Source organism: Caloenas nicobarica, chromosome 11 (genome assembly GCF_036013445.1).
Source record: "Caloenas nicobarica isolate bCalNic1 chromosome 11, bCalNic1.hap1, whole genome shotgun sequence".
NCBI classification, from domain to species: domain Eukaryota; kingdom Metazoa; phylum Chordata; class Aves; order Columbiformes; family Columbidae; genus Caloenas; species Caloenas nicobarica.
The window spans coordinates 8,050,504-8,075,982 of NC_088255.1; the positions used below are offsets into that span (position 1 = coordinate 8,050,504).

The 25,479-nt window shown below is 47.9% G+C and overlaps 1 protein-coding gene across 1 annotated transcript; it reads left to right on the top strand.

The window, feature by feature from the left end:
* Positions 1–5,687: 5,687 nt before the first annotated feature.
* Positions 5,688–24,496, top strand: TMEM40 (transmembrane protein 40). The gene is made up of 20 exons (XM_065642872.1): positions 5,688–5,756; positions 6,272–6,343; positions 7,089–7,143; positions 7,481–7,591; positions 7,977–8,039; positions 8,448–8,646; positions 10,282–10,337; positions 10,695–10,751; positions 14,502–14,558; positions 15,212–15,351; positions 15,934–16,087; positions 17,415–17,507; positions 18,403–18,456; positions 19,323–19,358; positions 20,766–20,798; positions 22,199–22,264; positions 22,579–22,650; positions 22,733–22,807; positions 23,558–23,620; positions 24,063–24,496. The coding sequence occupies exons 1-20, from the start codon at positions 5,688–5,690 to the stop codon at positions 24,080–24,082; spliced, it is 1,545 nt and encodes a 514-aa protein (XP_065498944.1). The 3' UTR covers positions 24,083–24,496.
* Positions 24,497–25,479: the final 983 nt, after the last annotated feature.

Consider the following 25,479-nt stretch of genomic DNA (forward strand, 5'->3'; position numbering starts at 1 on the left):
CTGCTGGGCAGAGGCGTTCTTGTTGCAGTGCGGTAGGATACAGTCTGCAGAGGTTTCAGCCAACAGACAGAAAGCAGTATCTTGAGACAAAGCTAGAGCCATTAATAATAAAACAAGTTAGGAACAAGCCAATTAACAGTGTGAATCGTGACAGTGCATTTTTGTAAAGATGTTATAATTATTCCTTAAAAGAGCATTCCCAAAACGTGTGCGTTGTCAGTGGCGTCAAGATTCCATATTTTAAATGCTCCAGCGGTTCTCCATGGGCGCCCTCAGAGCCGTCCCCATGCAGCCTCTCTGCCGCCCAGATGTGTGAAAGCACTGTACGATAAACACAGCACTAACAATCACTTTAGCGCCACTCAGAATAGTGGTGGTGGTGGCCGTGGTGATCTGGCGGCGGAGGAAGGCAAGAAAGCAAGTTATTGATTTATGCCCACCCCGCCCCCCAGCTTATTTAGGTCACTGCTCGTAGCCACATGGCCTTTCTAGTCAGGCTGCTGTGATGGGGTGAGTTAGTGGCTGGTGAAAGAATTCTGCTGAGGTTTGCGCTGCTGTTGGGTGCTTGAATTGGCCTCTTAATTCCTGGGATACCTCCTCGGGAACCTGCTCTGGCTGGAGCCAGAGTGAGCTCCAGCTGACCCTGCCTGGCCAAGAGCAGCCCCAGGAGCCACAGGCAAAGCCAGGGCAGGATGAGAAGGAGTGGGGATGAGATTGCCCTAGAAAGTGAGACGCGCACTGTCGCCCGCTCCTGAGGGGGAACCTGCCTGGAGGAATCCCCCTGCTTGGCGGTGCCCTGAGGTGCAGGTGTCCACCTCAGCCAAGGGGAGCCAGCAGCTCAGCCCGTGGTGTGAGCCGTGCCAGCTCTGGGCCGTGCTGCAGAGGGGAGTCCCCATGTCCCACCTGCAGTTAGGGCCTCATTAGCCTCCATGGCTCCATGCACAGGGCGCAGGATGGAGCTTTCGGAGCCAAGCGGGAAACCAGAGGCTGCCCCTCATGCCCGGACCGCTGGGACACTGGCCTGGACAGCTGGGATGGCGACGAAGACATCCAGGAGAGCTGGACCCAACCCCAGCAGCCGCCACTCACGCCTCCCAAACCATGACGCCCGCCGCCCCCATGGCCCCCCAGCCCGGCCACCCCGATGTGGAGGGACCAGCACGGTGGTTACTGGCCCCAGGTCGAAGAGGACTTTCAGCGTCCGGCGCCCCCATGGCTCCCCAGCTCGGCCGTGGCCACCCCACCAAGGATGAACCCACAAAGCGATTTCCGGCCCCCAAGCAAACAGGGCTTCCAACGCCTGCCCACCCCACGGTCTCTGCGTCCCCCCAGCCAGTCTCTGCAGCCTCCCAGCCGGTCCCCGCATCCCCCCAGCCAGTCCCAGCCCACCAGGATGCAGCAGGACCCCTGAGGAGGCAACCAGCACCCGTCACCCCCTCCTCCCCCGCCACCGCAGCCCTCCGGCAGGGGCTGAAGGCAGCCCCGCCAGGGCAGGGCTTGGGGTGCGATGACAGAGCCCTCACCGACTGCTTTGGGGATCAGCCCTTTCTATCCAAATAAAGGGGGACTGAGCTGTCACACAAGTGATTGAGTGGTACCAACAGCAAACCCCACCAGGCACCAGCGCTGGCTGATCTCCAGGCCTGGGCACAGCCCTGGATGCCCATGGGGTGGGCAGGAGGCCATGGCCAGTAACAGAGACGCCAACCTGACCGGTGCACGGTGTGGGAGGCAGTGAAGGGCTGAAGGGCGCCTGGTCTGGGCAGCCACACAGCCTGGGGAGGGTCCGTGGGCTGAGGGAACGTTTGTTGCACAACAAAGGTCCTCCCTGGTTAATGGGCCCTTGATGAGCCCTAATTGATGGGCCCTAGTTGATGGCCATGACCAGCTGGGGGTGCTGCAAATATTTCCACATGTGGGTGCTGAGCCCCCTGTTAAGATGCTCCCTGAGCGAGGTTTTTACTGTCTCGGGAGTAACCGAGTGGTGACCACCCCCTGCTCCAACAGCGAGTGGACGGGCTGGCTGAGCCGTTCCTAAGAGTTGTGCTGTGCTGCTAAGGCTGTGCCCTCTGGTCGGGGAAGCAAGACACATGTTTACAAGCAAGGCCGTTCATTAGCACCGGTAAGGCAGTTTTGGGGGGTACAACAGTAAGCACGTGGCCTTTTAGACTAAAGGGAGGTTGGGCCTGGTGTTTGTTCTGAGGCCTTGGTTTAGATCATGGTTACTTTTGTCAACAGCGTGTGAAAGTGTTGAAGGCTTCAATGCGTCTCCCTGAGCAGCGTGCATGATGGTTTTTCCTCCAGTGCTTTACGAGGGTTTCCTCTGTGTGCGGGAGCTCTCCCGGTCAGAAAGCCCCGAGGGGCCGTATGTTGGTCCGTCCGCTCCCCGAGGGGTGTTGCACGTGGCTGGGAAGAGTGTTTGCAGAGCTGCCAGGAGCCAGCCAGGAGGTCACCAGGCCTGTCTGCTGTTCATGGCGCTGGTGCTCCAGATCACCAGGGCATGGGAGAGCACACAAGGGAATTATCCCCTGCTCGCCTTGCTCTTAGGTGCCATCCTGGGCTTCTCCCAGAGGCCAGGCACCCTAGGCTAGGACAGCTTTTGCTTAGACGCAATCCTCCTGGTTGAAAGAACAGCAGGACTGGGGGCCTTTTTCCCCTCAGGTGTCAGGGACTCCTTGACAGCTGTCTAACTTTCGGTGTCTGACTTCAGACATTTGAGCTACACCAGCTGGGGTGCTGCACAAACTTTGGGAAGCTTTTCCTGTAAGGCTGTGGTCTCCTCTAACACAGACACATAAAACAATCATAAGCTTTGCAGCCTTGGAGGGTGTCAGTGAGGACAAAGGAAGGATCAAAGAACTGTTCTGAATATAGCTATCTGCCTTGTAGGTGTCTGTGCTGGTTTGGCTGAAAATGAGTTAATTTTCTTCATGCAGTTAGAAACCCTTCTTTTTCATAGATAGCATGGTCTTTATTTGGACTTTCTTTGAAAAGAAGAAGGTAACACCCCAGGACAGAGTTAACGTTTTTAATTGCTCTGGCCTGAGAGCCAAGGACACTCTGAGAGCTCTGCCCACAGGTGTGAGGCATCGAGGAAGTGGGACATGGATGGGGCAGAGCTTGACTGACATCCAGACTGATCAATAAGAGTATTCGATCTCATTAGCTTCATGCTCCATATTTAAGGAGAGTCAGCACCTACTGCACTCTGTCTTGGGCTCTTGTTTTCTAGCATTCTCTTAGCTGTTTTTGTTGGATCTGGGGGTATTCTGTTTGGGACGTTTATTTCAGCTTTTTGCCATTTTGCAGAGACCTGTGGGCCTTTCTGCCTTTTTCCTCTTTTTTCTCTTCGCGATCGGCTGTTTGGAACCAGGTGCTGCTTCCTGGGACTGGCTGCTTGGTTTGGCAAGTGAGCGGCTAGCATGGTTGTATTGCGAGCTCAGGTTAAACCACGACTCCAATCTAACAGCAACTGCCTTGGTCAGCTGGGCTTTGTGCCCTGGAGGGCTGTGCATCTGGAGGTGCTGTGACACTCAGGTCAGTGCTGCCACCTCTACATCTCTGGCCTTTCAGAGAGACTGCCATTTAAGCTGCTGTGCTTCTGTGCTGAGAAACACAGCACGTTTCCACGAGAAGTCTGAGCTGTGAGACAACATGTTTGCTTTGCAGGTGTGCTGGTTTGATTGAAAATGGGTTAATTTTCTTTGTGCAGTTAGAAAGCTTTCTTTTTCATAGCTAACATGCTCATTATTTGGACTGTTGAGAACAAGAGATAACACCCCAGCACAGAGTTTATGTTTTTAATTGCTCTGGTCTGAGAGCCAAGGACATTCTGAGAGCTCTGCCCACAGGTGTGAGGCATCAAGTAAGGGGAGGCATGGGTAGGGCAGAGCTTGGCTGACATCCAGATTGATCAATAAGAGTATTGCATCCCATTAGCATCATGCTTCATATATAAGGAGAATCGGGACCTTCTGGGTGGTTCACTCTCTCTCTCGCTCTTTCAGGCGTTCTCACTCTTGCTTGCTCTGGGGTGCAGACAGGGGAGTTTTTGGTGTGGGACGTTAAGTTCAGCTTTTTGCCATTTTGCAGAGGCCTCTGAGCCTTTCTGCTTTTTTCCTCTCTTTTCTCTCTCTGGAATTGGCTTTGGGACCAGGTGGTGTTTTCCTGGGACTGGCTGCTCAGTGGTAGGCAGAGTTCATGAGAAATTGCCTTGACTATTTTTTGTTTCCTTTTATATATATTTACTAGTAGTGTATGGGTATTTTTTATTTTATCTCAATCCAAGTTTCTGCCTTCCCTTTTGATTCTCTCCCCTATTGGGTGGGGGAGAAGGGAAGGGGCGAGTGAGCGGCTATTGTGGTTGTGTTGCTCGCTCAGGTTAAACCACGCCAGCAGGTCAGCACTCTGCACTGGCCTTCAGTTCTTCTTGATTTCTGCCATGTATGGAATGGCCAAAAAGCCAGAGCTCCTCGTTTTCTCGACCAGCAGCCAGAGAGCCCGTGGTGGCTGGGAAGGGGCTGCTCCAGCCAGCTGCAGCTGCTGCGGCAGGCTGGGACAGCCCGTGCCTGCAAAGCCTGCGGAGCTGGGCATCAACAGGGCCAGCACAACTCAAAAACACCCCTGGAGAGGGACACGGAGGCCAGGGTGGGCACGAGGCTGCTGGCAAGGGCCTCCTGCACCCTGTCTCCGTGCCCAGGGACAAGGCCCCATGCTGGTGGCCTTTCTGCACAAATGCTTCGGCACCCACTGGTGGCCCTTCAAGGGCTCCAGCAGTGCTGACGGACTGCTGGCTTTTTCCCAAACTTCTGACCACACAGGAGGGTGGATGTTGAAATGCTGATCACCTGTAAAGGGGAAAAAAGGAATATCTGCTCAGGAGGTACAGAAACTTGGAGCATTTGGCCTTTACCAAACTGGGAGCTGCATTTGCAAGAGCAGCCACAGCCTCCTTCTGAGTGCCGAAAATATTAAGGGTCAGGTCCACGTGCCCGTGGCACACCTAAGCAATGCACAGTGGGGGATAACAGAACTGCTGTGCTCCAGTGGTTCTCCATGAGCGCCCTCAGAGCCGTCCCTGTGCAGCCTCGGCCCAGCCATGAGGTCACAGCGGGGCTGTGAGGTCACAGAGCCACACGGTGCCGCGACAGCCATATGAACGGACCGCGCAGCCCCCGGCCCTCACTGCAGCAGCAGCAGCGGCAGCAGCAGCAGCGAAAGCAGCAGCGGCAGTAGTGTGGTGCAAGCGTGGGTGCCATGGCCCTCGCCCAGCGCCTCCTTCTCCTCCTCCTCCTGGTGGCCCTGCATGCCAGGACTGCCCAGGGTGCTCCGTTGCGAGCACAGGGAATGGGTAAGTGGGTGGCACTGGTGCAGCTTTTCATGGCCAGCGGGCTCCTCTCCCCAAGAAGCAGGCAGGATGGCTTTTCCTCCAAGGCTTTGCGAGGGTTTCCTCTGTGTGTGGATCCGTCCGCTCCTCGAGGGGTGTTGCACGTGGCCTGGGAAGAGTGTTTGCAGAGCTGCCAGGAGCCAGCCAGGAGGCCACCAGGCCCCTCTGCAGCTTTGGGAAGCTTGACCTACGTCGGGCTCCCGTGTTGTTACCTGAGCCCCTTCCCGTGCCCACAGTTCACTAAGGCAGCAAGTGGATCCCAGCATTTAATGGGAAGGTTTCCATCTGTGCTTGCTTCTAGATGGGGGTGGTGGCCCTGATCAAGCTTCTCGTCTGGCTATTGGCTTGGAGCCCTTGGGTCATCCTGGATGTAAGTTGTCAATGTCCCTTTCCTTGAAGGAAGAAACATTGATAATGTTTCAGTGGAGGGAAGGAGCATTTACCTTTTAGTCTGCTTTCCATGGGTAAGGCAAGTCGCTCCTTCTGTGACCAAAGCAGAGACATAGAGGAGAGCAGAGAGGGAATGGGCTGGGCTCAGTGATGTGTCCCAGGGCGCTTTGCCTTGAGAAAGTGTCTTTGCCAGCCCCTCAGAGCCTGAGCTGCTCCCAGTGCCGGCTGCCAAGCCAGCAGCTTGTTGGGGTTGAGTTAGAGCAGGTGTGAGCTCCAGGGAGTCCTTTCTCCTGGCAGCTCTGTGCACGGTTCGTTTGTCCCAGTACGGTGCCGCTGCAGGCACACGGTAACTCTTTGCCCCATATCCCGAGTGGGAGGGAGGGACAAGTGCCGTGGAGTAATCCCCGCTTTGATATTGCACTCCCTGCCGCTCTGAGCTGAAGAAGTGGTTTGCACTGTGTCACGGGAGCTGTTCTGTCCTGTGCTTGTTTTCAGCCATGCCTGTCGGCCAAGGGGATCCAGGTTTCCGTCCGGGTTCCAGGATGGAGGTTCCGAGAGATGCTGTGGGTACGTTACGGCTTTTTCCTCCCTGTTTGAGCTCCCAGCTCCAAGCCCAAAGGTCCTCCAGCCAGACACCTCTCGGGTGTGGGGACGGAGACCTGCACATGTGTGCCCTCTCCTTGCGTGGTCCTGTCACTGCAGCTGCGATTCAGTTCTGCTGATGCAGATCACAATAGATGACAGAGGCTTCTTTGGGTGTTCGGTTACAGATGTGCCTGTAGGAAGGACTTTTCCAGCTCCTCGCCTGGATGCTGGGCTACAGCCTGGCTGGCGTCGCAGGGGTGAGTAGTCTGTCTCTGCTCACCTCACAAGCTGTGCATCGTTTTTCCGTAATGTCTTGACATAAAATTGAAACTCATACTTTCTGTTAAGGTGTTCCAAGACCCAAGTATCAAGCTGAAGGAGAAAAAAAGCCCCCAGAGGCATCTGAATTCAGGAAGCAAATTCTGAAGAAACTGCAGGGAGGATACGGTGGGTCTATTTCACTCTGCCAAGAGCCAGGGGCAGCTGCTGCCCCCATTTTACCATTAGGGCTCAGAGCTGGTTTGTGCAGACGTCAGGACACAGATTGGAGGGCCTGGTGTGTGCCGAACGCGTGTTCAGCTCACGTGTAGCACTGCTTGCCCACGGGGCCAGTTCACGGCGGGATCGAGGTCCCAAGCAATGCTGGTTGCCCTTTCCTGTGCTGGGAATCGGGTGGAGATGCTGATTCCGCTGCCTTTTTGGATTGAGCTCGGTTTCCCATCTGCAGGCCGATAGCTGGGCCGGGATGAATGTGGCTGTGGCTGGTGCTCACAGGGAAGGGCGTGAGGGCCTTGCGGGGGAGCCTTCTCAGAAGGGCTGTTTCCCCGGCTGGCCTGGCTGCAGCTTCTTCCCGTCCTCCTTGCAGGAGGCATTTAGCGTCGCTTGCCATTTTGCCGGAGATGCACTTTGTGCAACGGGAACCAGGAGGTCGTGTGCAACTTCCTGGTCTCCCAGCAGGTCAGGCATGGCTGTTTGGAGTGGTGACGAGGCGCAGTCCCGACAGCCCAGCCTTGTTTCTAATCCTTTTTGGTGCCTTTGAGAAGTATTGCCTCCTGCAGATGCCATCTCCCTGATGGGAAGGGTCTCATCTGACCCAGCTGTCCCCCTTTCTTTCTCTAGAGACGGACCGCAAGGCTGTGCAGAAGGAGGCGTTTCCAGAAGGAAGCAGCCGCTCACTGCCAGTCCCTGGTGGAAAACGCCTGGAGGAGAAGCGAGAGACAGGCCGGCCAGGTAACTGCTGTCCCGCGGTCAGCCGGTGTCACCCATCAGGACCGGGCTGTGTCAGCAGGCTCTTCCCCCAGTGCCCGCTCTTGCACGTCACGTCAGCAGCCAAAGCTGAAAGTGTTTTTGAGTTGGGGGCATCTGGACCCCATTCCACAAATGGTGGGCAACATGACACTTGTACGAATGTACCTCCCGCTGTAGCTGCAGCCCAGATCTTGCCGTGAGTTCCCAGAGGCCCAAGAGCAGCACAGAGCGGGATCCCTCCCGTGGGCTGGGTCCAGAGTGATGCCCTGACCGCCAGACTGGGCTTAGAGGGAACCTGCCCATCCTCCTGCATCATCTGCGCCCAAGCTGTGCTGAGGCTTTACCTGTCTTCTCTGCTTTTTGGCAGTGCTGCCCAAGCCAGGAGAAGTCCACCACAGCAGAGTATATGAATTTTTTCAAACGGACTCAGGTACTGATTGATCCCGTTGGGAGTCCCTAAAGGAGACACGTCCTGAAACCTGGGAGCACCTGCAGCAGTGCCCATTCCGGAGAAAAGGCAGAAGGGGAGAGCAAGACTCAAGTGTCTGCTGCCAAGGCCTGACTCCGTCCCCTTGGGTGGGGGTGGCACTCCCTGCTGCAGGGACAGGTTTCATCCGTGTCCCTCAAAGGAGCGAACGGTGAAGCTGCTGCACTCCACAACGTGCTCTCCTTGTGGCCTTCTGAGTTTTGTCAGTGGGACACCCTGTCCCAAAGGGTGGGATGGTGCCTCCAGGCACCAGCACTGGGGGACAACAGAGAACTTGCTGGCTATATCAAAGGTGCTGCAGGTTTACCAGTGGTGCACAGGACAGACTAACGTCCAGAATTGTTCCTGCAGATCCGCCCAATGAGAGAAGCGCAGATCGTTCCAATGCCCAGGGGACAGGAGATGATTCCGAGGCTGTAGTGACCGAACGTGTTTCCTGTGCTAGCGATACCCGAAATACCTGTATGATAGTCGCAGCTGTATTCATGCTTCTGATACCACTCCTCATATTGCTGGTGGTCTATATCAAGCAGCGAGCAATGACAGCAGTGTAAGTTATTGATTTCCCCCTCCACTGCTTCCTTAGGTAGCTGCTTGTAGCCATGGAGCCTTTCTAGTCAGGCTGCTGTGATGGGGCGAGTTAAGGGCTGGCCAAAGAATCCTGCTGAGGTTCACGCTGCTGTTGGGTTCTTGAATTAGCCTCTTAATTCCTGGGATACCTCCTCGGGAACCCGCTCTGGCTGGAGCCAGAGTGAGCTCCAGCTGACCCTGCCTGGCCAAGAGCAGCCCCAAGAGCCACAGGCAAAGCCATGGCAGGATGAGAAGGAGTGGGGATGAGACTGTCCTAGAAAGCAAGATGCGCACCGTCGCCCGCTCCTGAGGGGGAACCTGCCTGGAGGAATCCCCCTGCTCGGCAGTTCCCTGAGGTGCAGGTGTCCGCCTCAGCCAAGGGGAGCCAGCAGCTCCAGCCCATGGTGTGAGCCGTGCCAGCTCTGGGCCGTGCTGCAGAGGGGAGTCCCCATGTCCCACCTGCAGCTTGGTTCTCAGCAGCCTTCTCTCTCCACAGTGCGGGTCCGTTTGGTAAAATTTTAGCCAAGCTGTAGACCAGCGACGTCCCCTTGCGCCTGGACACGTGCACCAGACACCTCCAGCACCCCTTTTATCTGAACTCGACACCAGCAGCCACCGCTCCTGCCCGGAAAACTGTCATGCTCGCCGCCCCCACAACCCCCTAGCCTGTCCCTGGCCACTCTGCTGCAGCAGGACCAGCACGGTGGCCACCTTCCCTCACATCACCCACCACCCCAGCCCTCCGGCAGGGGCTGAAGGCAGCCCCACCAGGGCAGGGCTTGGGGTTCTATGACAGAGCCCCCACTGACTGCTCTGGGGGTCAGCCCTTTCTACTCAAATAAAGCACGACTGAGCTGTCACACAAGTGTCTGAGTGGTACCAACAGCAAACCCCACCAGGCACCAGCGCTGGTTGATCTCCAGGCCCGAGCACAGCCCTGGATGCCCATGGGCAGGAGCCAGGCACGGGGCTCTCCCCACCAGGGCCGGGGCCCAGAGGGGCTGGGTGAGCCCCCGGCCATGGCCAGTAACAGACAGAGACGCCAACCTGACCAGTGCAGGGTGCGGGAGGCGGTGATGGGTGCCTGGTCTGGGCAGTCACATGGCCTGGGGAGGGTCCAGGGGGTGAGGGGACATTTCTTGAACAACAAGGGTCCTCCCTGGTTAATGGGCCCTTGATGGGCCCTAATTGATGGCCATGACCATTTGGGTGTGCTGCAAATATTTCCACATGTGGGTGCTGAGCCCCCTGCTAAGATGCTCCCTGAGCGAGGTTTTTCCTGTGCACATGACCTGAGGAGGTCAGCGTGCCCAGGACTGCAAACCTCCATCAGAGTGGGGTGGGTTGTCCTGGCTGGGCACGGCTGCTGAGGCCCATCAGTGCCTGCGACAGCCCAGGAGGCCATCCAGCTCCTCTCCCCGCTCCAGTGGGATCAGCCCTCAGGGTCCTTCCCCAGAGCTCGAGGACATGGAAAACACACACCGCTCCTCCCGCCACGCCTGGAGCGTGGCCGCTGGTGGCTGGAAGGCGACGCGGAGCCGCCGCCGCTCTGGCTGTGAGTCAGGGAGCCCACGTGAGGCGCCGGCGCTGACGCCCGCCCGCATTCACACGCCAGGGCCAGCACCACACGCACCCTGCCCCAGGATCCCGACGCACCACGCAGCCCCGCAGGTAAGTGCCAGGAGGGGTTTGGGAGCTTCTTGTGCCTGAGACCGAGGGTGTTTTGGGTGGTGGCCTGGCTTTTGGTACACAGCTGGGTTGTTGATTGCTGTCTGAGGTGTCTCGATGCTGTACAAGGGGTTGTGGTGCTGTAGGGCAAGGCGCCAGTGTTCCCTGTAATCTCTATGTCTTCCTGACTGGCCTTCCATGTTTTGTTGTTGTTTTTTTTGAGTTTTGGGGTTTTTTTTTCCCTATAAAATTGTTGTGGTAACCCCCTCATTCTATGCATAGAGGGAGATTTGCTTGTCTTTCTCAGAGTACGAACATGAGCTCTTCTGGCTTCTGATGAACTCATTTTCTTGCTTTCAGAGCTTTCCAGCGACCACACGGAGGAGTACACAGCGTGTAAGGAGAAATACAAACCAGGTAATTTCAAGTGGAGCATGTCAACGCATGTGGGAGCACTGTCATTATTTCAGCAACGCGGATGGAAAAGAGGCAGCAAACCGCGGCAGGTCTGCGGGTGCGGGGCTGGCAGCAGCACTTCCACCGTGCCAGGGCTCGCTGCGAGAGCCGGCAGCGGGGAGGGGAGCGCCAGAGCTGCGGCACGGAGCACACGGGCTGTCCCCGCTCCCTGCTCACCCCGTGGGGATGGTCACACTGAGCCTGGGGAGCTGCCCTCCCCGTGGTGACACGTACTTGGTGGTCTTCCACCTGTCTACGCTCAAGGATCTGTAAAGAGTGAGAAGGCTTGGGGTTTTGCTATGTCTCTGCTGCATTTCAACTGCATTTGACAGCAGGAAGGCAAGGAGATGAATAGCAGAATTATCTCACTGGTGGCATTACCTGAGGAGACTAGACTAGGAATGGTGTCAAACCAAGCTGGTGTGGATTGGTTTTTATTGTCTTGCTGGAAGAAACTACCAGCTTTCACCGTGGCCACAGCCCTCCGGGACATCTGCCTATGGAACCAGCTGCTAGGACCAGCCTAAGACTTGCAGGTGTGCTTTATGAAAGCTGCTTGGTTTGGTTTGAGAGAAGGACGGGGAGGGACTTAACATTTATGTTTCAAATAAAATTTAGAAAGATTTGGTGTCAGCATATAAATTATAATGAAAGGTAAAAGTAGTTTCAAAGGGCAAAGGTTTAGGATTGTCTGGGTTTTGTTTTGAAGTCAAAACCTTGTTTCACTTAATTTACTTTTTTTTTTCAATCTCATTGAACAATTTCACTCAGATCTATTTCAGCAGCTAAGAAAAAGTTGTTGTATATGGCAGTTATTAGCTTCACTTTCTAAACAATGGGGAGAATCTGACTCTGCACACAAATTTTATTCTAACATGTTAAAAAGACCTCACTGCAATTAAATTCTGATTTGCTGTGGGGAAAGCAAGATGAGATCTGTTGTTCCTGTCATTCCTCAATGAGCTCACGGTCAGACTGAAATGCCAGTATATTATCATCCTTCCCTCATTATGAGGTATAATCAGCTAAATCACTTTTATAACATACAATAATTAAATGCCTATACTTATCCTTTGTTTAGATCTGATTTTCTTTCCAGAAGAGCCACAAAGGAGTTAATTGTCCGGCTTCCTTAGTTACGTAAAGCCTGGCAACTGACAGGGCTTAGCTGTGCTGGAGGCACAGGAAGGCAGATGGGAGCAGATTCTGGGTGCTCCTGGATCCTCTTGTGGCACCCAGGTCTTATCAGAGCGGGATGCGTAAGTGCATTAGGCACAGGTATTTCTGTTGCTGGTACAGCTGAGCAGTTTGGTCGTTCGGGTCAGGAAATGAACAGTTTTAAGGTAAATAGGTCTGATGGCGAAAGAGGTTGACAGCATCTCCTGTGCCTCCAGTGTTCTATCTGCTCTTCCTTTGTGTGTGGGGGGACAGATCTGCCACTGCCCACCTGCTCGCTTTGCCTTTGGGATGACGCAAAGTCGGCGTAAGGCAACTGCTGCGGCAGGTTCATGGCACAGGAACAGCAACCAGCCTCGAATGTGCCAATGAACGTGGCCTTCACTAGGTGTTAGGAGCCCCAAAGACAAACCTCCTCAATTTCACTCAGCAGTAAAATCTGTAGATATTTATAAGTATTTTTATAAAATGGAACTCATCAGGGAGAAGATAAATGTTTATATTTAGCGTAATTTTGTTCCTTTAGGCCTGGTATTTCAATTGTGCAGTCCCCAAAGAAGTCTAAAGGTTTTAACTTAAAAAAGCAAATGTTCTTGCAAGGTTTAAGCTGAGTGAACAGAGAGGCAAGAAAGACACTTAAATGGGCTGAAAACCATGGCTGAAAATACATAACTGCCCAGAAATTCTGTTCGTTATTGTGTGGCTGAGAACAAGTTTGTCCAGGGTGTGGTGAGCTGGTTCCTGTGTTTCAACATGAGCTGTTGCTGACCTGGCAGAAAGCACAGATGTGTTTCCTGCATTCCCTATCGGGTGCTCACAGTCTCACTTTGCCAGCGACTGTCACTCAGCGCTGCTGCCGCAGCTACAGCATCACAGGCTGTATGTAAGTCAGGAAAGGTTTGTGGGAGAGGCGAAAACTTTTATTAGGCTAATTGATAGATTTCAAAGCTTGTTTGTCCAAAAACTTGACAGTTTTTCCAGGTGTGTCAGGTGGTTAAATAAAACATATTATCTGCCGTTGTAGATGTCTTGCATAGAGTCATCATTGAGAATAGTTTCAGAATGTTCTTAAAATATTAAATTATTTTTTTCTCACAATGCACCTAGGAGGTAGGTAAGCAGTTTTCTAGACTTAGCTTTTAAAAGTGGTTAAAGAGGTTATGTAATTTTCCCAGAGCCAAACAGCAAACCAGTGGCTAAACACAGTTTCATACTAAGTATCTCATAACTTGGAGAACACTTGGAGCCTAGGAAAGGAGAAAGTCCCCAGAATCACCAACATACCAAAAATGTGAGACCTCGACCCTTGTTCCAAAAGAGGGATGGAGGGCAGTCTATTTGTGTCTAATTTCCTCTGTCTGACAACTGACACATGAAAAAGTTGTTCTGTTTTCAGAACAAAGATGTTTTTGCTTGTGTGTTACGCTGTCCTTCTGAAGATATCAGCTGGACCCGTTTTGGATTTTGTATTGGAATATTTTCTGATTGATATGATGGTGTCTAGAAAACTGCAGGAAAATAAAGAGTTTTCCACCTGGAAAATTTAAAGGAAATACTTAGTTTCCAAACTGCTTGATTGAAAGTGTTTCGTTGAATGGACCAAATGTCATATTGTAAGAAAAACTGTGGGTGTATAAATGTTTTCTTGTTGCACCCCGCATAGTGGAAACTGCAGTTCAGGGCCCACAAAAATCTCCTTTTGCATCTCTCAATGCAATAGTGGTTTAGTTGAACTGTTGCATGAGAGGAGATGCAGGCAGTGCAGGATGCCTGGACCTCAGTACACAGAGGCAACTGTTCAGAACCACAACCACCACCAAAAAAAAGCATCCTCAGAATGAAACAACTTCAAAACAAAATTTCTTGGGCAAGTCTAGCAAAACAAAAGGAAAAATTGGATTTTGGGGATGTCAGAATGTTTTGTTTCCATGGCAAATACCAGTAAGAAATCTGGGATTGACACTTAACAATTATTAATTCATAAACCTAAAGTTCGTGGAAATTTCCTTTTCATGACAGCTTGGAAAGAATAGACATTGAAGTACAAAGTCTTCAGTGACACAAGGATTCCAAATCTTGTGGGGCTCTCCTGTGAACTATTTCTACTATTTTCCCCGATTTGTACATTTTAAGTATAGCGATGTCAAAGGTACAGAATAATTGTTCTGTTTTGTGAATGGAACAGGGCCTATTGAGTTACTCACCTCTATAGTAAAGAGTTAATTAGACACCTTGGTAGTCGTAAAAAACCAACAATGTGAATGATCAAGTTGGACTTCTTTTCGTTTTACTCATGATGATCAGACTTTTGTTTCTTAATAACCAAAGGCCAGCCCAGCAAGACTCACTCAGAGAATTCCCAAGAAGGTAAATGAATCACGATGTGAAACTCCCATTGCAACAGAGAAGTGATTTCAAAACTGAAGTGCTTAGAGATAGGCAGCGTGTTTGCAGAAAATCAAGCGTAAGACAGAAAAATAGAGAAGCTCAGGCTGATCTGTTTCTAAATATGCTTTTTTTCCCCCTTTTGAACAGGCACAGCAATGGAGGACTTGAATGGCCCATTCCCAGATCTTACTGAAGAACAGCAAGGTAAGGGTAGCACACAAAGATCAAAGCTTCAGCTCTTTCACAATACACACAACAGTGTTTGCTGGAGTGGCCACGAGTAAATGAAACTTGTTTCCTCTGAAAAGATACTCCATCCATCTCCTCGCTTGTGGAAGACAGACCAGCAGTCAGTTCCCAGCTCTTCTACAGGCTTCTCATCAGGCCTTGGGCATGTACTTGTGGGAATTTAGATGCAAGAAGGAGATTTTGCTGTGTATTAAATGCCTCATAAGCTATCTCAGGATCTTGGTATCCAGCCCTTCGTGTCTTTGTGCCTATCTATAAAACAGCATGGTCAGAATAAGCACCTGATAAATAGCTACAAGTACTTCCCTTGCTTCTCTGAGACAATAGTATCACGAACACATCAGTAACTTGTATGGACTGTTGACATTTTTCTACTGCTTTCTGGCAGACTGAGTTGCTTTATGCAATACAGCACTAGTCTCTACCTTGTATGCTAACATGCTGATGTTGGGCAGCCTATTAGAGTCTGATGTCTGATGTTAAGAGTCTGATTTTAGAATCCGATAGAGTCTGATATCTGTCAGGACACCTACACTGAGCACCACAGGGACGCTACCACACAACCCACTTCTGCTGCTCCACAGTGATTTGCTTGTTTTATCTCGCAGGCGTCTTCCAGAGGAGTTTTACTGCTGATGCCAAATACTTGGAGAATCATGAGAAAATGAACCAGTCCTTCTGGGAATCACTTGTAAAATGTTTAGCCACCACCGATCCACCTATTCTGAATACTGAAGAACAGAACAATGTAAGTTACTAGAGAAACATGCATCCTTTGTATGACATGGTTATACAGATACTTTTATACTTCTCTGATATACTTGGGCGCGAAAAAATATACAGTCCAATTATCTGATATCTAAAACGTGCTAAATGCTGTAAAAGGGCACTTAGATAAATGACACTCAGGCCCCTGCTTTTTACTTTATTGTTCTCCATGTGAAAAAATAACTGGCTTTGTATAAATTCCTCAGGATCAGTTTAGCTCACTGTTTTCTAGGCAAGACCATTGGTAGTGACATTTTGCTGCAAGATACTGCATATCCATTTTTAGACCCTATATTTCTCCAGCTCTTTAAATAGCTACCTATTACACACCATGCTTTTTCCTCAGTTGACGGCTCTGCTCTGAGTTGCTGAATGGAGTTTACATTCTCTTTCCATCTTTGGTATTACTCTTTGTCCCTGATTTTCAGCTTGCATGGTAGGGGCAGGGAATTACTTTTCCCACAGATGGGGTGAAATACATTCATCTGTATAGCAGGGTATGTTTTTACTGGCTGTATTTTATTGGAGGGACTATTTGTAAATATACTTACCTTTCTTTCAGCTCCTCAAGAGCTGCAATGTCCTGCCTGGAGGCTGTGCGGCCTGTCTGAAAGCCATAGAGAAGAAAGGAGCCAGGGCAATGGCTGTTCTTTACCTCGTGCTGAAGACAACCAACCCATCTGGGTATAGGCAGCTGCCCAGCTCCAAGGAAAAGGGTGAGTCCTACCTGGCTGCTCGTCAGCTATTTGATTAAAATTACTGCAGTGCCAGTGGGATTTGACACCAGTTTGAAAACTCTGATATATTCTTTGAAGTGACTATTAGTGAACAACTAAAATGCCTAGAAATACTGCTTAGAAAAGTCAGTTAGGTAGGTACTGTGATAATGGGAGCCAAAGATTTTTCTTTAGTTTGACTTGGCTTCTTCTGGGGAAAACAACTTATTCATGTAGGGAGAGAGGATGTCCTGGGAGGATGATGTCAAAGAAATTTCTCTGATGTAAAGTGGTGCCCCAGTTTTCCTGTCCATTCATGACACCCAGGATGCCTTTTTGCATGGGCTGTTATCCAGCCAGCCTGGACCATTCCGTGCTCTCATAGTGGCAAGATATCCAAAAATGCTGAAAGTATTTTTGCAAATGACCACAGAACACGTGTAACAGTAACTACAAGGAGTGGATAGAGGATGCCCCTCAGGGTACCGAACCTGGCAACAATATACAAAGTCTCCACTGTACTTCTCACTTGCCCGGTTGTGCAATAAGAAACCAAGTGCAGTTCCACAGGGTCCATAGACTCATTAATTATCTTTAATAGGTCACAGCTGCATTCACTTAAGATGACCCTGAATTTAACTGGAGACCCTCAGGGAGATTCTGCTTCTTGTTTCTGCCTTGATCAAATATGTTCATGAAGGGGAGAGACCTCGCAGCCCGGAGAGCAGCCCAGCTTTGCTTGTCTGTCGGATTAGGGAAGCCGGTCACAGCAGGACCCCCTTCCTGCTCCTGTACAGTGAGCAGCACCGAGCAGCTGTATTTGTCCCAATATTCCAACTAGTAGAGATGCACAGACCTGCTGGCCCTCAGAGCTGAATTTGAAGCTGTTAAGACTCACCTGCAGCTCCGGCCTCCCACGCCAGCGGGCGGTGGCTCGGAGGGCTCCGCTGCTGTGCCACCAGAGGGTGCTGGCACCGCGTGTGACACGGGGAACCGGCACAAGCCACGGGGGTGACGGGAGACATGGCCCCGGGAGCGGTGAGCGGCTCTTGCCAGCTAAAGCACCTCAGCTGCAGCTGCTATTGCTTCAGGGAGTGAGAATTTTCACAGAGGCAGCATAATGAGCAAATTAAAGGCCAGAATATTAAACTTCAGGCATCTACCGCAACCATTTAAGAAAGTCTAAACAGTAGTGTATAAGATGCTTTGATTTGTAATGCTTTGTACTACTTGTGTGCAAAAAACACAGCTGAAATAAGACTAAGGGTCTTTAATAAAGCATTGTGAAATCTGTTATTCTAATATTTTTTCTATATATATAAAACAGACGAAAAATTGAAACTCCTGAAGAGACTGGAAAGGAATCTCATGCTTTCACAAGGGGCAAAAAAAGCTGAGTCCATGGATGAAGATACACAAGGTAAAGAGGATTTATTTTCTTTTTCCCTAACACAATTTAGTCTGATTGCACATTCATGAGAGATTCACGTAGGAGACTTGCAGAAATTCAGTAACAATTTTGCATAACTCTGAAAAAAAGTAAGAGAATATGCAAAAGGGAGAACACAGAAGATAATCAGTACCTCTAGATTCATCAGCAGCAAAATAGCGGCTGCCTCCGCTCTTGTGGCAGTTGCAGGTTTCAGAAATGTAAAACCCTGCTGCAGGATTTCTTCCCAAATATAAGATCATAACTTCTATGATCCTCAGTGTATTTATGGGCTAGACCAGGGGTGTCAAAGTCATTTTCACCAGGGGCCACATCAGCCTTGCGGTTGCCTTCAAAGGACCAAATGTCATTTTAGGACTGGATAAATGTAACTACTCCTACATTTACAGTGAAAATGATTTTGACACCTCTGGTCTAGCTGAAGCCTGTGCCGTAGCAGGAAGCAAAGAGTATTCCATGTACAGTAGTAGCTGGCAATGCTATAGTACAGTACTTCTCTGTTATTTCTTATCAGCAAACATCAACAGTGTATCGAAAGTCACTTTGGCTGCCACTCGACCATTTTGATATATGGAAAATGAGAGACTAAGAAGTGACAGGCAACATGGAAGTGATAATACTGATATTAGCTTATTCTGTTATGGAAGGTCACTAGCTGATTAAGATCAAATGAGTTGCATTTAGAAATAATATTTTCAAACTAATTGGCAGTGCTGATGATGTATGTGTTTAAAATAAGAACTTTCTAATTATACCCCTTTAAACACCATTATTATATTATGAGAAAACAACTACAGTGCTGTTGTTTCTGATACTGCTGGCATATTTTTATTTAATACGAAGAAAAACCACTTTCTCTCTCCAGACAGCGATGAGGAAGATTTAGGAAAACAGACGACTGAAGGCAAATTACTTGGAGGTAGGACAAAGTTGACAACGGTATTGATTTTTACTGGAGACAACTAATATAAACCAAAAAAGGGTAATTTCCGGCATTCTTTGGGTCAACTTCTGAGCAAAGGTATATTAACAGGCATAGACATAGCAAAAGGACCAGTCAGAATTTGGCGGTAGGAAGGGCATTTCCCACAAGATGAAGCTCAAGTAATACTGACACTCAGCCATGCCCTGTGGTTTGAGTTGAACAAGGAGAACAGCAAAATCTACTATGGTGGGAGAAGTCCTGCTGCCTGCGTCTGCACAGTTGCCATTGAAATGCAGCGAAAGCGTTTTGAAAATATCTACCACAGCCACGACCAGGGCCTGCAGTCAGCCCTCAGTGCTGACCGGGGGATCATCAGCAAGGACCACACCTTGGGTCTTGTTCCTGAGGCTTTTCCTTTCCTTCCAAAGGAAAGATGGAAAATAAGCACAATGCAGATAAAGAAAATGTGCTGTGTCAACCCACAGAAATAGCTATCAGCTTGTGGCATAGAACCATGGATGTAAAAAAGTTAAGGCTTTAATCATTTAATTAATGTCTTAAGTTGATCTTAGCCCGGATATAAGAGCAGATAATTTAAACTGACATGAGGTGATCTAATTCTACCCAACTCCAGCTATTGTGAGAGATGGAATACGGAGAGTTAATAATCCATTCATGTTTCCCACTTTCAAACTGTATAACTCACAACAGAGCTGCCCCTTCTGATGAGTCAGTCGGTACCTACCTTGTCACTTTTACACAACCACAATTTCAACAGAGCTGCACGGGCTAGGACTGGCAGCAAGGTATGGATACTTGTTACAGATATTAATCTACATTATCTTTGTGTCATATTTTAGGGAAACCAGCAGAGGTTGTTCCCTACAGACATTCAGGTAAGTGTTCCCAGATAACCTCATCCTGCTGGAAGACTATAGCTGCAGTTTCTTCTTTCTGACATGCTTATATATTAAAAAATAACCCTCTTGCTGTAAATCCCTTGGTTTCCAGTTAGTGTGGTGTTGGGCCTGGGCATGGTGCAGAGCTTTTGTTGCAAGCTTCTCATAGTGGCTACTAATAGCAAGGCTACACCTCTACAAGGTGTTCTAGCAGATTTAACTGACGTTTTTTGTAGGTCTGCCAGGTTCTCACAAGATCAGCTCACAGCAGTTGTCATCCTTTTTAGGGGAAAACCCAGCAATTCTGTTGAGCAACTATTTGGTCTTTCCTAAGAAACCTAGGCAGTTTTCAGCATTCCCCTTACCCCTGCTGAACAGGGATGCAAGACTGGGGGAGCTGGAATTTGGTTTCTGCAAAACAGTGATACTCAGCTCTAGATGCTTTCCTCACTCGGCTCTGAGCACAGAGCATTCCCCAAGAGGAGATGTAGGTGAAAGCCAAATAACAAGCAGCAGAGTACCAGCTAAGGGACTTGCACAGACAGCCAAAGGCAAATTTCCTTTTATCAGGGACTGCTGAGCAGCAGCAGCACAGATGTAAAAAGCCCAGAGCAGGAAATTTTCAACGGCTTGATGGCATTATCAACCTCATCCCTCCCACTCCCAGGCCAACATGACATTCATTAGTTCAGAAGCAGACAGCCCAGCAGACCAGCCTCTTGGAGAGGTGACCTGCTCAACCACTTTTATTCTGTGGGGAAGAGTTGCTGTGACTTGGGCTGTTTCAGCTGAGGACAGAGTTGGGAAGAAGACAGAAGTTGCAGCACAATCCCTAGGGGAGGTTTTTGAGTTACCTATCCCCAGGGAGCTACATAAAAATACCAGGGTAGAGAAATATATTGTAACACAATATTCTCCCCACCTTGACAGGTGCAGAAAGAGGATTATAGGACTTCCCACTGGCATCTGACCTCTCCACCTCTCACCATGGCCTTTGACTCTTCAGTTCTAGTTGTCGTCAATACACCAGAGACACTGAAAACATTTAGCTAGTGCAGGACACCGTGCCTCCTGCATTGGACAGCTGCAAGTGATACACCTGCAGCTCTGCTTGGTTCCAGCTTCAGTTCTAGCAATTGAACATTAACACGGAGGCCACTGATCTTCTACTCCCAAACTATTTCAAAGTCTCTTCGATTGCTGTGAATAGTCAGTTTTATTGTTTATTTATCTGTTCTCAGGCCCTCTTAACTTCTTTCATTTCCTGGCACTTTCAAGTGCTCTTGTGTCTATACTGAGTCACCAAATAGTGACTACTCACTGTGCTTGCAAGTGTGATAATGGTGGGAAACAACATATTTGTAGTTTTACCATCAGAAATAGTAAAACTCTGTTGCTTTTCAGAGATTACCAGAAGAGAAGATTCAACTGTGGACTGTAAGTACAAACAAGCAAGTAGAAGCTTTTCTTGTGGATGCTGTTTTTCAGGACTGAGTTTTGCTTAGTGATGCTATACCAGCTCCTTGATACCTAGATAGTTTGTAATAAAAAAGCAGAAGTTTGAGAACAGTTATTAAAATGCACTGTAATGCTTTAACAGAAGGAATACTGTGCAAGTTGTTCCATGATACAAAGTTACAGTGGGACTACTGCATTTAGGAGGCAGAGTAATACAGAACAGACATTGAAATGATGTTCTGATAAATTCTGCATCTGTAGATCATTCATACCACTGCACAGAGGAACATTTGTGAGTCAGAATAGTGCAGTGCTACATTAACATTAATAGCCCAATAAATGAGTTTGTCCCCAAACCAGAACTCCATTAATCCAGATTGCTCAAAGTATCAAAAATTCAAAAATGTGACTCCAGTATCTGGTGACCCAGAACAGAATTTCTTGGCAAAGTTTAGTTGCTTCATGGTTCAAAAGCACAATAGCGAAAGTCTGCAGCTCATTTGGAGTACACTTCCAGTACTCTCGAGAAAATTAAATTCACTGCCAGGCAGCAGTTGCCTGGCTGCACAGCCCAGTGTAAGTGAAATCAGCATCTAAAACTTGTGATGAATCAACTCCCAAAGGCAAACTGCAGCAGACTGCCTAAGGGCCTTCTCAAGTGATCAACAAACAAAGGAAAAAAACCTTCTGCTTTGAACACGTCATTGGAAATCTGGTAAAATATTCAGCTCTTTCTGACTTTAGACAATAAAATCAGAGAAAGAACAGAATTTGGCAACTCTTCCCACCACCAGTGTAGAGCAAAATGCTCTTTAAACCTCTAAAAATACCCAGCTTGTTCTTATGCTGTTCTATCTATCAGTACAGCTAGCTACAGGAGACTAATTTTCAGCTACAGTTTTTAACTTTGGGGGTGCAGAAATACTTCATCAGCCTTAAGCAGATTGACGGTACTCACACGCTTTGTGTTGGTTAGATGGTTCTATTACTGTAGCTGTGATTGTGCAAAGCACCCAAGAATCAAACTGAAGCTCCCTTGTACTACTGCTTTACTCCTCCACTGTAATTCTGAGACTATTGGTTGTCCCAGACTAGACAGAAAAGACACAGATTGCTTTAAAACAATTATGTATTGTTAATGCAACCATCTGATTATGCTTTTTTTAAAAAAAACCAAACAAACCAACCTTGTTCTTTCTGGGGTGATTTTAAAATTGCTAATTTGATCTTTCTGAAAGGCTTGCAGATCTTTCCTTTGAACTGAGAGTTTTACATATATTCTGTTCTGAGAATCGATTTCAGATACAAAAAGGGAAATAAACTTAAAACTCCTTAATTTCAGAGTTCCATGCCAATAAAAGTAATTTCTTTTTTTGTAGCATGTGAGAATGAGAACACTCGCTTCCATCAGTGGACAGTGCGGTGGATGGGCATACGGAAGGATGGTAATTTTTTTTTTTTTTTTTTTTTTAAATTCAACTGATGTCAACCCTGTTGAATCTTAGTCCACAAGTAAGATTTCTGGTTCAAGCCCCCCCCTTTTTTTTTTGACACGAGTACTTTGTTGAATTGCATCAAGACTTCTAGATGAAAGGTCCTCATAACAACTTGTCTGCATGTATGTTTTGCAGTTGAGTCTAGTATATAGGGCATCTCATCTGGAAATAGACTTTATTTGCTGGGTGATACACTGTACAATAAGGTGTATTTGTAAGGGCCATGCGTGCAGTTGTGACCTGATCTTCCCTCTCTATTTCAGATGAATTCTTTCATTTTGTCATTCTTTGCTTTGCAATTGGAGCTTTACTAATTTGCTACTACTACTACAAAGGTAAGGCAAGACTTCAACAGAAGGATAAATTGTTGTACACTAGAAAAATGAAAAAAGCCAAACATTTACTCTTTTGTCTTAGATTGGACTATTTCTCTTGGAACTGGTTTAATCACCTTTGCTTCCCTGGAAACCACTGGGATATACTTTGGTCTAGGTAAGTGCATCTACAGTAGTTAGCTCGGTATCCACACTGAGGCTGCAAGGTCACGTGGTCATTAAACTACGCACATCTATAAAACCGCTAATGCTGAGATTCCATAAATCGTCACGTAACGATCCCGTAACACCTCATTCACATTTACGCAGCATGGCAGGAGACAAACGCCTTAGTGACACTGAAGGGAAAGGTTGACTCATTTGTCGTTCTCAGTGATCACAAGACCCTGAGTCACCTCTTTCTGCAGCAATGGCTGAATGCTCAGTTGCCATGACAACATGTAATTTTAGCAGCAAGGCATCTTCCCAGATACACTCTACAAGGTGCTGTGCACTGAGGCTGCCATTCGTCCCCTTGGGACTGAGGAGGGAGGACACCTTGCAGAAGAGCTCTCGGCAGAACCTGGGTGGTAGCAGCTACTGAAAATGATATTAAAACATGGGCATTCTTGGCAATCCCTAGGGGTGGCGTAGGAAAGATGCAACTAGCAGCAATTTAAGGCTTCCCAACTGAAAACGGAAGTCTCCTTTGTAATCTTGTGCTAGTATTTTTGGTAGGTTGTGGACAGTTCTCTCAGGAATCAGCCTTGTCACTACTTTGTTATTAACGATATAGCAAAAGTATTTGTTTAAACAGTAATCTTGTGTTCACTAATATTGCAACAATATTTGGGTTTTGCCGGTTTTCTATTTTTTATGTTTTATGTTGCTGTCCATCTCGACTAAAAATGTTTGTTTTCACAATTAGTGTATCGAATTCGGAGCGTACTTGACAGTTTTGTTCCTCTGATTGACAAATTCAGGCCAACAGGTAATAGTGATGATCTTACTGACTGCATGCTTATTCCCTAGACCTTCCTGGGTACTTCACTTTGGGCAAGTCTTAAGACTGATTTCTCTAAATTACAATTTCCTATCTTCTTTTCTTAATTAAAAAATCACTGCAGTTTATTACAGCTGCTTTGGTATGAAAATGAATTATTCTTGACTCTTTCCATGTGGCAGAGCATTTTCACATTTTTAATACTCTGCCCTGTATGAGGTATTAACTATTTCCTTGCAATGTCTGAATAAGAATTCTGTAGCTCAATTAAAAATCAGGGATTGGGGGTAAGTTTCTCATCAGGTCTTCAGACTCCAGGCTCATCTTTATCTGTGTTCATGAACACAAAATAAGAAGAATGCTGAAAAGCTGCGTAGATACCTGACAACTTGAAACAGTCCTGACAGTCTCCCTTTTCTTCATCATGCAGGTATGAGGAAAGCTGCCTAGTATTTCAGGAGAGCTCCACAAAATCCTACTGCCTGAATTTCTGGTATTAAAATAACTGCTTCATGAGGCAAAGTTAAAAACCTAATAGCTGATGTGAAATATTAAACCACAGAAAGACATGATTCCCTCAAAAACAAGGCTGAAACTGCGTTACAGCATCCCATTCTTTCTTCTGAAGTGTTGTGTGGCTCAGCAGAGCTCCTAAGACAATCTAGTTATAGGTTTATATTTAATTTCATTAAATATAAACACATTGTCCTTCCCTCACCCACACAACTGTGTTAGTCTGCCTCTGCTGTACCAAAATCAACAAAATAACCAATATTATCCTCAGTTGGTTCGGGATTAGGCTCTGGATGCTTCAGTAGGAACCCTGGCAGCCACTGAGACGCCTCCTCGTCACCCCTTGTGATGCTGCACACCAGCAAACACCAGCTGCTTGCTTACACAGTTGAGCCCCAACAGTGCAGTAGCACTGGAGCAGATTAATTTATTGTGGCAGAACTCAATGCAGTGGGTGTATAATGATTTCACCCAGTGAAAGCTGGGTGAGATTTTACACACAGTGACATAATGGTGCAGTAATGAGACTATTAACAGCAGCACATTTCATCTCTTCTGAGAGGAAAAATAAAGTGCTTGATTTGACTCATCCCCTAACGTTTTTCTTTCTTTGAGTAAAATAAAGTGCAATTTAGACATTCCTTTAATTTCATAAGGACACGTTACACATTATGTATGTAGGGCTAATGCAATCATAAGCAGACTAAAAAAAAAAAAAAAAAAGGCACACCTTTACATTTTAACTAAAATGTAACATCTTCATACCTATAGGAGGAAGGCATCAACTCAGACAGAAAGAGCTATAAAACATTAAATTGTAAGGAAATGTAGACCTAAAAGTCATTAACCCAAACAGCCCAGAGTTTTAGAGAAGCAAGTCCGCATAGTCACTCTGCTCTGATGAAAATTGCTTTTTTAGTTTCTTCTGCTGTATTAATATCTTTCTGAAAGGTAATTTGTGGAATAGTCAGGATTAGAAACTTATTTTAGTACTAAATGTTTTTAAATTTGGTACTCTGCAGTAAAAATACATATAAAATATAAATATATATATATTTTTAAACAGAAGCTGCTTAAGGGTAAAATAAGCAAAGCATTTAAAAATAGCAAAATATTTAAAAAAAAAATCACCCACTGGAACCCACGATGTGAGATGAACAGCTCACCCAACACAGAGCAGTTCACGTGAGAAGACTCAATTCTGTAGGAAGAAAACAACTTACATGTTCAGCCGCATTCTCTCAGGTATCTGGGAGTTTCCTGCTGTTCTCTCAGATCCTTCTTCTGGAGTCCATCTCAGCAGTTTGAACATTCCTGCCTCTCGCCGAACAGCA

What these genes read in the sequence shown, in the direction of transcription:
- TMEM40 (XM_065642872.1), top strand. Translation starts at nt 5,688, where the DNA reads ATGGGGGTGGTGGCCCTGATCAAGCTTCTCGTCTGGCTATTGGCTTGG. An exon ending in CAGCGAGCAATGACAGCAGT is followed by an intron (nt 8,647 to 10,281) that starts GTAAGTTATTGA and finishes TTCACACGCCAG; the next exon opens with GGCCAGCACCACACGCACCC. An exon ending in TCTTACTGAAGAACAGCAAG is followed by an intron (nt 14,559 to 15,211) that starts GTAAGGGTAGCA and finishes TTTATCTCGCAG; the next exon opens with GCGTCTTCCAGAGGAGTTTT.